Below are 12,994 nucleotides of genomic sequence, written 5' to 3'. Positions count from 1 at the left end.
ATTTTGTTTTATGGCTGAACATCTTGGCTTCAACCTTTCCAAAACCAATTAAATTCAGTTATTTGTATTTTTTCGAGAAAATGGAAAAAAAGAAAAAAAAAGAAAAACCTAAAACAAAAAAATACCCATGTTTTAGAAATAAAAATACCTTTGCAAATGTAAATATGCAAAATAGTCTGCAGTTAAAAGCAAGTGTTTGATCTTTGTGAGCTGCCAGCCTCAACAAGAGAGTGGTCAGCTGAAAAAGTATAGCAGCTCCTTTAAAAACAAAACAAAACAAAAATGAAATCCAACCAAAACATCAGGACAGAAAATACAAACATCCATCTATGGTTTATGGTTTTAATACATGAAAGTTCATAAAGCCACCCTACAAACCTCAGCTGTGAACTCTATTTGATTAAGGTAGGATTAAATTTATTGGGAGTATTCTTCAGTAGTGACAAAACCTGAGGAGGTGCAACATTTGTTGAGCTACCAAATTAATAAATCTGCATTACATCTGTACTGAATAAACATTGTCTAAACAAGATAACCAGGCGTCTCGATCAAACTGGCACTTATTCCTCCTTTCAGATTTTTTTAGAACACTTGTGTTAAACATGCCGATTTTGCAGTTTCTCTGAACTGATGAGGAAGCTACGTTGACACCTATAGGTGAAAGAACCACGAGAGAACGTGTAGTCGGTTATGGGGAACAATAGTTTTAATCTTTTAGCCGTTCCAAGGACTTTAGACAAAATGCATATATAACAATCTTCCATTTACAGTAATTCCATAAAGCAAGATTTAGGTAAACATATGGCCCGCATACCAAAAAACAAAAAACAATTTCACTTTCCACCTCTTGCTCACTGAATAAATTACTCAATCTGATATAAATACATTCAATTTATAAGGAATTAAACGTTGATTTCAATGCATCAGAAAGTTGCACCCCTACAAATAGTGTGTCTGCGAGTCAGATTATTGCTTAACATTTTCCAAAGCATAGTCAAAAGTTCTTAGAAAAATTTCCAGAAATTTTTGGTCCGCATTTATTTCAGCATCTAAATGTGTAAAGACTTCAAGGATAATATCAATAACGGTAATATGTGGCCTTTAAGTGTACATTATTTTAAGTTAAGTTTTTTTTTTTTCTCAAAACTAATCCCAAAGCACCAATGCTTTATTGCACATATGCAGTAAAGTATTGGTGGCCTTAATTATTGCTGCTTTCATTCAGGGATGACACCACCATGATTCCACTATATGCAAGCATATATTGCAAAGTTAAGCGAAAGCTAATGAAAAACTTTCAGCAGTGTGACTCAAAGCAAAATTCAGGGGGAATCTTCTAAAAGTACAAACGTGTACTTTTCCATTTCAGCTCAGTGCAGAAATAGTCAGTGAAAATAGTCAAGAAAAGCGAAATTTAAGTATCTGTAAATTGAAACTAAAATGTAGAGAAGCCAGCGGCTGCAGTTTAAGCTGGGAATGAACTGAAAGAGACAGCATGCTTTGAAAAATGACTGGCAATAAATTCAAAGAAACGCATCAAAATCACTGCAACAGTTTGCTTTAAAAAAAAAAAATAGGAAAAAAAAAAAGCATATTCATTCAACGGCCATCGTTATCACAGCACGGTTAGAACAGTGTTCACCGGCCTCTGCAGGCACATGATTGTGAGGGAAACAGACTAAACTCTAATTTCATTACATTAACTAAACACAGAAGCACAGCATCAGATCCTGAGTGTCACAAAAGCTCGTCTGGAACAATGAGAATCGCATCTGAACATTTCACGTTTTCAGACTATATTGGTAATCTTTGGTAAAATCAGAGCAGAACTCGCACTTTAACCGGTACTCGGTAACAGAAAGGCACTTGTGAGTACTCTTAATCATGACATATTCTTCATGTTTGCCATCTCAGATCGTTTTTCCTGCGTTCCTCGCATTGATAAAAGCCATACCGTGAGTTCTGAAGTGTGTATTCAGATCTGTGACCTTGTCAAAGTGTTTACCACACACCTTACAGGCCAGTGCTCCCTCCTCCTCTTTCCCCTCTCCTGTGGAGGGCTGAGTGGAGGGTGATGCTGGTGCAGAGCCATTCAGAGAACTCTTTTCCTCGTGGTGCCTACTATTTCCAACGGAGGGTGACAGGTGCACACTGGGTGCTTGTTGGTTGTCATTGACCACATCTCTCACTTTGTGGGTGATGAAGCGATGGCGTGACAGTGAGAAGGTGGATGCGAAGCAGGCGCCACACTGGAGACACTGCAGGCCACCGTCGTCCATGCCTCCGCGCCTGTGCTGGCTGATGTGCTCCAGGAACGCCACCTTCTCCTCTGAGGTGAAGCCGCAGACGGCACACCGAAACCCAGACTCGGGAAGAGAGGACGGAGCGAGAGCTGAGGAGGAAGAGGACCGTAGCTTCTTCCCCGGACTAACTCTGTCTGTGGACTCTTCATTCTGCTCCACCTTCACGGCTCCTCTCCGTCTCTTGCGAGCCCCCAAACTGCTGTCCTGTTCCGATGAACTGTCAGCTTCATCTTCACCACTCTGAGATATCAAGATACAAACTTTAGTAAAAAATACTTACTGTTTGACTTCTTGTGTGATCGGATTACTGCTGGCTTACCATTGTGGTTTTCTGGCTTGCAGTTTCTGTGCTGTGCCTCAGCTGAAGGTGCCTCTCCAACATCGTTCTGCTGCTGAAGGTTTTCTTACCTTCAGTGCAAAACCTGCGCGTGCACACACACACACACGCACGCACACACACGCACACACACACACACACACGCACACACACACACACCAAATTACAGTCATAACTGTCCTCTGTTATGACTTCATACACTTAAGAGTTTTTAAAGTTAGTATTCAGGAGTTTACAACGAGCTTCCCAAAACTTGCACTGGGGACCAGGGTCTGACAAAAGTATATGAGGTGCCCAAAACATGAAAGCTTACAGGCTTGTAAGCTTTCATAATTGTGGAACAATTAAACCTTCTGCTCAACAATTTTTGTGTCACCACATGAAATCAGTGAAGTCTCACATTGCTTCATACACATACCACCTTTAGATTCAACATCTGGAAAAAGTACAATGGCAACATTATTTTAAATGAGTCTGTTCATGCTTATCCAATTCCTGGTGAACTCTGCTGTTCACCTGCTTCCTTCCCCATTGCAGCCTACTTCAACAAGTCAGCCTTATTCACATCAAGCAGGATGCAGTTGGGAATTTGGGAGTCTGCGGGGAAGCACACTTGCCTTTGCAAATACGTACACTAATGGGCACAACTGCGGTACCATAAATTAAACATTAAGCAGTGTAGAGTTTACAGTTAGGATGAACCTACAGTGGACATTATATAAGTATATAAATCCCACATTAGGGAGTAATGGCTATGGTGAATCTTTATAAAGCCTACAACATAACCAACACTGTTACCAGCTAGTGGGGGTGTGTTTGATGTGCACCACAATAGAAATCAATAAAATGCTAGTTAATCCTTCAAAAAAAAAGGTAAATGGTAAATGGCCTGTATTTGTATAGCGCTTTACTAGTCCCTAAGGACCCCAAAGCGCTTTACATATCCAGTCATCCACCCATTCTCACACACATTCACACACTGGTGATGGCAAGCTACATTGTAGCCACAGCCACCCTGGGGTGCACTGACAGAGGCGAGGCTGCCGGACACTGGCGCCACCGGGCCCTCTGATCACCACCAGTAGGCAACGGGTGAAGTGTCTTGCCCAAGGACACAACGACCGAGACTGTCCAAGCCGGGGCTCGAACCGGCAACCTTCCGATTACAAGGCGAACGCCCAACTCTTGAGCCACGATCGCCCCACAAAACAAAAACAAAACAAAACAAAAAAAAACGTTGTGGGGTAAAAGTTGTTGGTTGTTCCCAGTCTAACATGCAGAGCAAGTACAAACAAAATAGGAAGGCTATGGCAAACAAATTTTCTGATATCTGTGAGTCCTTATTTTGAGGTTGTGATTATTATTCCTTATACTGAGGTGATGATTGTTATTCTTTCACTAATAAATTCAAAAGCTGTGGTCAAAAAATAACCAGAAATGCATAGGATTCACTGGTACTGAACAGTGGGGTTTTCCATTCCTATAATGTGCATTTAACAGAAAAGAAAAAATTCCCTGGAAGTAGAGGTTGGGTGGGGAAGTTACTCACTGGCAGCGAAAGCTGCGGTTCATGGCTTTGTGCTTATCTCTGATGTGACGCCTCAGACTGGAGGTGGTTGTGAAGGAGCTCTCACATTTGTTGCAGGGAAACTTCTTCAAAATCTACACAAAAAAATTAAAGGATTTGATTAAATCAGACATTTTAAACCAGTGATTCACAGCCAGGGGTGCAGAAACAGAGAGAATGCAGAAATGTTTTAAATAAATGAGTAATGGCCATGCACAGAGGCGTGCTGATCGATTCACATATCGATCGTATTAATGTCAACGCTGGTTCAGTATGTATCCCACTGAACTGTGTTAATCATGTTTTTTTCTTCCTTTCCAAAAAAATGAACTGTGAAAAACCTCTGGATCAGCTTCTATTGTTTAAATGTGCTATAGATAAAATAGATGTGACAGTCAACACAGAAAGGTTCAAGGTCTCCAAAAACCCAGTTTGAAAATACATGAAAAGCTGAAAGGTTTTATTATGTCAATCAAGTGCATATGTAAAACCAAAAACTGTCAAAATAATGTGCTCATGTATGAATCAGTACTTTGTATCCAGGAGTGTGGATAAACAAATTAGGGGTACAGACACTCTCATGTTCACACTTATGGCCAGTTTAGATTAACCTAACATACATATCTTTGGACTGCTGGAGGAAAGCATAGCACCCACACCCTCAGTCCCCCAGCAGCTTTCAAGTCACAACCTTCCTGCTGTGAGGCAACAGCGGTAACCACTGCACCACAAAGCTAACAACAACTTATAAATGCTTAACTGATGTTGAATCTGTAACCATTTCAGATGTGATTATAAATGAACTCATCTGCATATTTATCAGCACACGGTGCTGTGATTTTTGAGGCTTCCAAACCTTGCCGTGCAGTTCACCCATATGGGTAATATAGTCCTCCCGGTCCGTGTAGCGCGTGTTACAAGATGAACACCTCCACCCTGAAGGGGTCTTCATCTTTTCTGGCTTCACCTTCTCTTCTTTGTCTTTACGCATCCATTCATCTCCATCAGAGCTCTCTAATTTCAGAGAAGCACCACCTGGAAGCAAAGGTAGCTCTCCTTTTGATTTGGGAGTCTTGTGGGTCTGATGGAAACAAGAATAAAGTTTGATTTTAAAAAGTTTTTTTTTTTTTTAAAATGAGTAAGTAGAGGACGAGATTTTAGCACTACCTCAACTATAACAGTTATACCTTGAAATGGTCCAGCAGTGAGTTCCTCTGAGAAAACAGCTTTGTGCACGCGGGGCATTTAAACACGTGGACCTTTTGATTGGTTAAATGAGTGTCAAAGTGGGCATGCAACAGGGGTTTGTGGGTAAACACTGTGTCACACATGACACACTTATAGATCAGCCTGTGAAGGAAGAAATTCGGGGTAAAGAAACAGAAAGTGATGCAATAAATCCGAGCGTGAACACTCAGACTCTGTGTGCTGCACATACATTGGCTGTCCTTCAGGGAGCCCTGGATGCTGGGCAGTGATGTGGTTCTGAATGCTGGGAGCAGATTTGAAAGCCATGGGGCAGCTGGGACACTTATGGAACATGTCGCAGTGAGCCTGCTGGATGTGAGACTTCACTGAGTTCAGACCTCCAAACACCACCAGGCAGCTAGAACATCTGGAGAAGAGAAAAGTTAAAAATAAATAAATAAAAAATCAGCAGAGTGGAATCATGACTGGTGTAGCAGTGGTTTAATAAACCAATCACATGGGGAGACGTCACACCTGTAGCCAATACGGCGGGAAAAGTGCAAGCAGGTCTCGTCCACATGTGTTCTGAACTGTGCCTGCTTGGCTGTGCCCCCACACTCTGGACACACATGTGGAGAGGAGCCTTGATGGATGCGCTGATGAGCTGCTGCACTGCAGCTGTTGGGTAGCAGCATGGGAGGCGAGCACTCGGAGCACGACTGGAAACAGGAGAAGCCAAAAAGGAAAGAATTAAGTTTGAGTCCATTTAGCAAGTCAAAGAAATTTAAATTCAATTACTTGACCCTCTTCCATACACGATGGAGACTTACGGTGCTCTGTGCTGGCTTGATTTCCTGGAAATGTTCGGCTACCTCTTCTTTGCTGCAGAACTGAGCCTGACACTCAGGACATTTGTTGCCTGTGTACTGCACTGCTTCTGCTTTCTTAGCTACTGCTTGATGTGCCTGGGGTGCTGCCTTTGGGTTGTTCTGGCCTAAAAGCATGGTGTTGAAAGGATGGAAGAGGCAGTTAAAGCACATCCAAAAATCAAAACAGTGGAGTGGAGACAAAAACATTCCCATACCAGCTGCTGTTGGTTCCTGCTGGCTGATCATCTGATCCACAGGCACTGGTTTCATGACCAAGTGTGAACACTGCATGATCAGGCCTCTGTCCTTGTGCTCTCTGGCGTGTAACAGCAAGCTACACTTGTTGAAGAAGGCCAGCCGTTTGGCGCAGTGATTGCAGGTCACCTCGATTCTGAGCGAGCGCCGGTCATAGTGCTGTGCTAAACTCTGCTCCAGGGCAAAGGCGTCACCGCACTCCAGACACCGGTAACCCTGCAGGGGATCAAACATCCTCTTCCTCAAACTGACATAGAGCTATAATATTAAACAATGCTACAGCTTTGTTCTAATGAAAAAATACTCACTTTGCATTACATGTCAGAGTATGAAAAATAATCCATTGCGAGATATACTGCCCACATTTTCTGTCCTTTTTTTTTTTTTTTTAAATATAAACACGCTCCTAATGTCAGGATTCCTGCTTTAATCAAGCTTATCTTCATTTTCAGCCGTGTTAACCTGATAACGTGCCTCTTTACATAACATGACTAAAAGAACTACTTTCAACCCTTGATTAGCAGTCTGTGATTGAACGGTGAAACAATCATGATTTTCTTAATTTAATCTAATTGCTTAGCGCTATAGACTGTATATAAATGATGGATATAGTCACTGTGATGTCACCCGTTGCTTTGTGAAGTCTTGTTTTCAAGCCTGAACTTTAGCATTTAGCTGCCTTGTTTTTGTATTGAAACCAGACGTCACAAGCATCAAGCTTTACACATCTAGGGAACATTCAAGACCAGCTTTTTGAATTCTGACAAAACTGTAAAGAAGTGAAACTGGTATTCTCTCACCATGTTATACACCAGGTGGTGTTGTGTAAGTGAGTGACAAAAATTAACCATGTTGCTTATTAGTAACTAAAGTTGGTAACTTCTTCAGGGTAAAACCACTGAATAAGAGTTTGCTACACTTCTGATTAACTGCTGGCAGAGCACTCTAGGTCAATGTCCCTGCTGGATTTTTAGTCTTCCCTCACGGAGAAGAACTTTCCACATCCTCAGAAGATCTACTCTCATATGTGAACAGTCAGTGACGACATTTAACTCCAGATCCTCTATCAATGACAATCACCTCTCTGTTGTTGTTTGCATTTCCACCTCAGACATTTAATCTGACTTTAATGCACTTCAATGAGAAAAATCTAATCTGTTTTGGGCTTGAATAAGAAAAAGAAGCTGAAAAACTGCAGATGTAGTGATTCAACTACAAGCAAACAGCATTACTACTTTGTGAATAAAATGTTCATGTTTTTGCAAAATTTCAAAAACCTTCAGTTGTTTCTGGGAATGTTGAATTTCCACTTTTTTGACACTTTCATTGCTTAATTGTAACATCTACTCTTACCAGTAGCTGTTTAGCGCCCGGTGGCGCCAGTGTCCGGCAGCCTCGCCTCTGTCAGTGCGCCCCAGGGTGGCTGTGGCTACAATGTAGCTTGCCATCACCAGTGTGTGAATGTGTGTGAGAATGGGTGGATGACTGGATATGTAAAGCGCTTTGGGGTCCTTAGGGACTAGTAAAAGTGCTATATAAATACAGGCCATTTACCATTTATAAAAGAGATCAAATTAATACTGTGCAGAACTGAGTTCCGCTTTTAGACTTCGCTTATTGACCTCGAATGATTTACAAAAATATCAAATGCTTCATTTAGCTGCTGACCAACTAATTCTTTAATTTCTAAGAGAGCTTACCTGCGCAGGTAGAGAAATGCCCCACGCTGCAGGAAGAGGGGCGCTCAGATTTGGTTTATAACTGGGCAGCAGGTTCTTGTTATTCAGGATTTTGTTGAAGGCTTCCACTAAGTTGGTCTGGCTCTTTGATATGATGGCCCCAGTGCTGTTGACTATAGATGCTGGCCTGCTGCTGCTTTGAGGGGGCAGCAGAGGTAAAGAAGCAGGTAGTGTCACCCCACTGTTGAGAGTTTTTTGGCCCAGGGTGCGCAGGTTGCCTGTACTCGCACTGACTCTGGAGGAGGAGGTAGTAATAGAGGGCAGAGCTGCAGTTTTTGTGATGTTCACTGCTGTGGGGGAAACTTTAGGCCTGGTGTCAGCGGGGGTTTTCTCTCTAACTGTACTCGCACCTTCTAGTGTGGCAGCGCAAGCATCCTGCAGCATCTCCACTGCAGTCAGCTGACTTTCTTGCGGTAACTCCCTTTTGGCTCTTGTGTTATGACGCTGTGGTGATGGTTTTGGAGCAGTCACACCCTTACTGGTGGCTCTTCCGCTTCTTTTAGGCGCCACACCAGTGACAGTCCTTGTGATGCTGCCTGTGGGCATTTTGATTTTAACTTTGAGTGGTCGCAGTGGAGGTGAAACCGTCTCTGTGGCGCTTGCAGCATCCTCAGTGTCAGCATCACACTTCTCCGTGTCTAAATTTTCCCCATCCACCTTTTCACCCATTCCTTCACTGTTACCCGGCTTGTCTTGCTGACAGTCCTCACTCTCCATGTGCTCCTCCTGATGGTGGAATTCGTCATGGTTTGCAGTTAGAGCTGTTGTTGAGCCGGGATCAGGGCTGCTGCTTCTATTTTGGAGTAAAAACCCTGTCTCACTGGGTGGTGGGCTCTCAGGCGACTCCCTCTCATCAATCACATGTTCTGGGTATTTCTCCTCTTGGACTGATGAAGAGCTGGTGCTAACATGTGGGAGGCGGTCCTGGGAACTTTGAGGTGAGGGTGGAGAGCTTGGTGTGGTAGGCAGCCCATCCTCCTCGTGTTGGGGTTTTGGTTTTCTGGAAAAAGTGAGCTTAGGAGGATCAGAAGGCCTCGTTTCAGGAGACCCAAGAAAAGTAGGTGGTAATTTTGCTCTGTATTTAAACTTAGGAGGTGGGGCCATTACAGATTCTGGGCTCTCCTGGATCACCAGCTCTGGTTCTGAGTCATCTTCATCTGTGTGCATAACATGCTTGATTCCGGTTTCCATGCTGTCATTTTGTAGTGACGGTGATGATAGTGTATTATCTCTGAGACAAGTTTCATCCTGCTGAGGGGAGTGAGGAGAAAGGTGATCACTGACAGAGGCTGGGGAAGGAGGAGATAATGGGGTGGGAACACCAGCGGTTGGCGACTTGAGGTGGAGAAGGGGCCTTAAACTGTTCATAACATCAACCGCATGCTGGGAAGATCCAGGCTCAGGCCTTTTATCGGTTTCACTGTCACTTTCACTCAGTGTGGACCTCAGAGGTGAAGCCTGGTGCCATGCTTCTGTGCTAGACTGTCCCTGCCGGCTGGAGGGAGATTCCTCAAAGCCATTAGTCGTCTCACCCTCCAAAGCAGACTCGGAGGGGAGTCTGGGACAAAGCTGTGAAGTGATGTCATCCAACTTAACGTGCACAGGAGAGGCTAAGGCACTGCTTGAAGGATTGTCTGTTTTATCCCTGGCAGACTTCTCTTCCTCTTCAAAAGACTCTGACCGCACTGTGTTCTTAACAATAACACTGACCACAGGAGGCTCGCTTTGAGGGGCAGGAGGGTCGGCAAACCTTGAAGGAGATCCACTCTCTCTCCCATGAACGTTAGTCCGGGCCTCATCCCGTTCCTCGTCTGGACTGGACTGAATGGCCTCTTTGGCGTCAATGTCAGGAATGTCAAACGCTGCCAGCAAATCATCAAAGTCGGGGGTCTTCATATCCCCCATTGCCACTGCAAGAAAAACCAATTAAAGCAACAAATGAGTTGGAACAACTGATTAATTTAGTCAGGACAAGCTGACACAGATAAACTACAAAGGTTACACATTTATGAAGATGAATATATATTAATATACACTGATAAAGCTGCTCCTTATAAAATTCTAATAAACTACATGTTCTATATTTACTAATCAGAAGAGAATCCCTAAGTGTTTGTTAGATTCCACATATACCCCTAATCCACATTAAACTGTAACTTTAATTCTGGTAAAATGAAAGTTTAAAGCATTTAAACGTAGCATTCAGCTGAAAAAAAATAATACAGCTTGTTTGTTTTTTTTAATACTGAAGGTTTCTTTGTTTTTCTGTACCCTTTTTGAACATTTTACGCAGAATTCTTTACCAAAAAGGGAGAAAAACAGGAAATTGGTTGTTGGCAGTGCTTCGATGCCTCTAAGGTCTTTGTGTTGGTTGTATAATGTCCATGTAAAAGCTACAGATTATGTGTAATACTCTCTGGAATTTTTATTGTTTTTAAATCTCAACCACCAAATGCACTGCCACCAGAAAAATCCCATATGTGATATTCGTTTCACCAGTTACTCCCAGTAAAGTAAAAAAATAAAATAAAAGAAATCTGCACAGTTGCTGCAGATTCGTCAGCTGCACATCCATGATTTGAATCTCCTGTTCCACCACATCCCAAAGTTGCTTTATTAGATTGAGATTGGCTGTGGAGGTCACTTGAGCACAGTGAACTCCCCATCCTGCTCAATAACCAGTTTGAGATGATCTGAGTGGTTGTCCTACTGGGGGCAGCCACCAACAGATGGGCATAAAGAAAATATCCCCCATAACGTTAAACCACTACCAGTAGCTTGAATTGCTGATACAGGACAGGATGGATCCATGCTTTCATGTTGTTTAGCTCAAATTCTGACCTAACCAACTAAATATTGACGCAGACAGCATTTTTCTAATGTGTTGTCCATTTTTGGTGGTCGATTTTAGCCTCAGTTTCCTTTTCTTAGCCGACAGAGCAGCACTCAGAGTGGTCTTCTGCTGCTGTAGCCTACCTGCTTCAAGGTTCAGTTTGTTGTGCACTCAGAGATGCTCTTCCGCATACATTCTAGGGGTGGGGGGAAAAATGGTTCTGTGTAGTATCGTGATATTTTGTTTGCTAATAATGTATCGATACAGGGACAGCAGAAATCGATATTTTGTTACAAAAAAGGTTTTTGTGCTCTGACTTCAGAGCATGTTGATCCTTTTTCTGAGCAAGAACCCTGACATTCCTTCACTGTCCAAATGTGTTTAACTTTTGCGCGGAAAAATCCTAGCAAATCAGATCATCTAAAATACTCAGAGCATGCTGTCTAACACCATCAACCACGCTACATGCTAGGTCACTTATTAAATCAATTCATTCTGATGCTCAGTTTGAATTTCAGCAGGTCGTACTGAACATGTCCGCGTGCCTCTATGTGCTGAGTGCTGTCACGTGAGAGGCTAGATGGCTATTTGCATAAAAGAGCAGTAGAACGGATGTACCTAATGAAGTGGTCGAAGTGTATGCGCTTAAAGTATTGACCAAAGTTTGATTGCAATTTTAATGAATGAATTATCTGCTCTTCTAGACAATAAAAAGCGTATAAACACTTACCTGTACTTCACATATCTCAATATCACCAAGTCCAAATTACACATTTATATGAATGCATGGTTTGACTGTACGTATTCACTTCAGAATCTCAAAAGTATAAAGCAATTAAATCCAAAACAGCGTTAAACTTTAGGTCAAAGATTTGGGATACCATTTCTACTTGCTTTAAACATGCAAACTTCTGTTTTGTCCACAACAGCTTGCAGGTTTACGCTGACTAAAATCGAAAACAGTTGGCGTGAAAAGGGGTTAGTCAAAGAAAAACTCCAAGAGGAGAGACTCTACCGGTGCAGAACAGCACATTTAAAAAAGGAAAACACTGAAACTACTGCACAATTCTCATACCATCAAGTCAAACTTCACAGTCGTTTTGCAACAAGTGTGTGCTACTGCTAACAGCTAGCTACTTTAGCAGTTACCTGCTAGCTGGCCTTCCTAATGAAAACACACCAACTCTCCTTAAGCAGTCCAAATAACTGGAGCAGTGCAGCACTCGGGTATGCGGGCTCTAATCCATCTTATCCGCTGCGTGTTAAGTGTGCTAGCATTAAAGAGGACACGAGAACTGTAATTTAATTATGTTACCTGCAAGTTAGCGAAGTTGGTTCCTCACTTTGCACTTGGTGTCATACGTGTTTGCGTCATCAAATGCGACGGTGAGCTACTGGACCAAATAAAACGCAGACGTCAGAAAGTGCCCTCTGTTATCTCCCACAAAAGAAAACAACTAAAAAATAATTCGGTTATCGACTTCGTCTTATTTACACACTATGATGTGATTCACAGCATTTTAACATACAGTATCATCAGTCCATTAGGTGCTTGTTCAGGTAATTGTTATCGTAAATATCGAATCAGCCAATCATATGGCAGCGGCTAAATGCATGTAGGCACGTAGACAGGTTCAAGACGACCCGCTGGAGTTCGACCCCACCATTAGGTTGGGGAAGAAATGTAATGTTATTTCAGAAACTGCTGACCTACTAAGATTTACCGCACAATCATAGGGTTCACAGTGGGCCGCTGTTCTGAGTGAAAATGTCTTGTTGATGTCAGAGTGCCCAGACTTCTTTGGGATTGTAGGAAAGCAACAACACCAGAAATGATCAATCCTTAGAACTAAGATATGTAGAAGAGTACCTCTAAAGACAGAACATGCCAAAGCTTAAAGCA

At 42.6% G+C, this 12,994-nt stretch overlaps 1 protein-coding gene across 3 annotated transcripts; it reads right to left on the bottom strand.

Annotated features, from left to right (window-relative positions):
- Positions 1 to 684: 684 nt before the first annotated feature.
- On the bottom strand, positions 685 to 12,556 carry znf687a (zinc finger protein 687a). 3 transcript variants are annotated; one of them, XM_026184018.2, is made up of 11 exons: positions 12,407 to 12,556; positions 8,220 to 10,168; positions 6,480 to 6,735; positions 6,226 to 6,389; positions 5,930 to 6,114; positions 5,646 to 5,822; positions 5,395 to 5,557; positions 5,064 to 5,288; positions 4,190 to 4,302; positions 2,623 to 2,725; positions 685 to 2,543 (listed from the first exon to the last, which is right to left on the bottom strand). In XM_026184018.2, exons 2-11 carry the CDS (start codon positions 10,161 to 10,163, stop codon positions 1,911 to 1,913), a joined length of 3,963 nt encoding a protein of 1,320 aa, XP_026039803.2. In that variant the 5' UTR covers positions 10,164 to 10,168; positions 12,407 to 12,556; the 3' UTR covers positions 685 to 1,910. The 3 variants fall into 3 exon arrangements, with proteins under 3 accessions (XP_026039803.2, XP_026039801.2, XP_026039802.2); XM_026184016.2 differs by having other exon boundaries at positions 6,226 to 6,735; XM_026184017.2 differs by lacking the exon at positions 12,407 to 12,556 and adding an exon at positions 12,241 to 12,380 and having other exon boundaries at positions 6,226 to 6,735.
- Between the last annotated feature and the right edge of the window lie 438 nt (positions 12,557 to 12,994).

This window comes from Astatotilapia calliptera, chromosome 11 (assembly GCF_964374335.1).
Source record: "Astatotilapia calliptera chromosome 11, fAstCal68.1, whole genome shotgun sequence".
NCBI lineage: Eukaryota > Metazoa > Chordata > Actinopteri > Cichliformes > Cichlidae > Astatotilapia > Astatotilapia calliptera.
The sequence above is the reverse complement of the archived record's forward strand: the minus strand, read 5'-3'. Positions and strand labels throughout refer to the sequence as shown.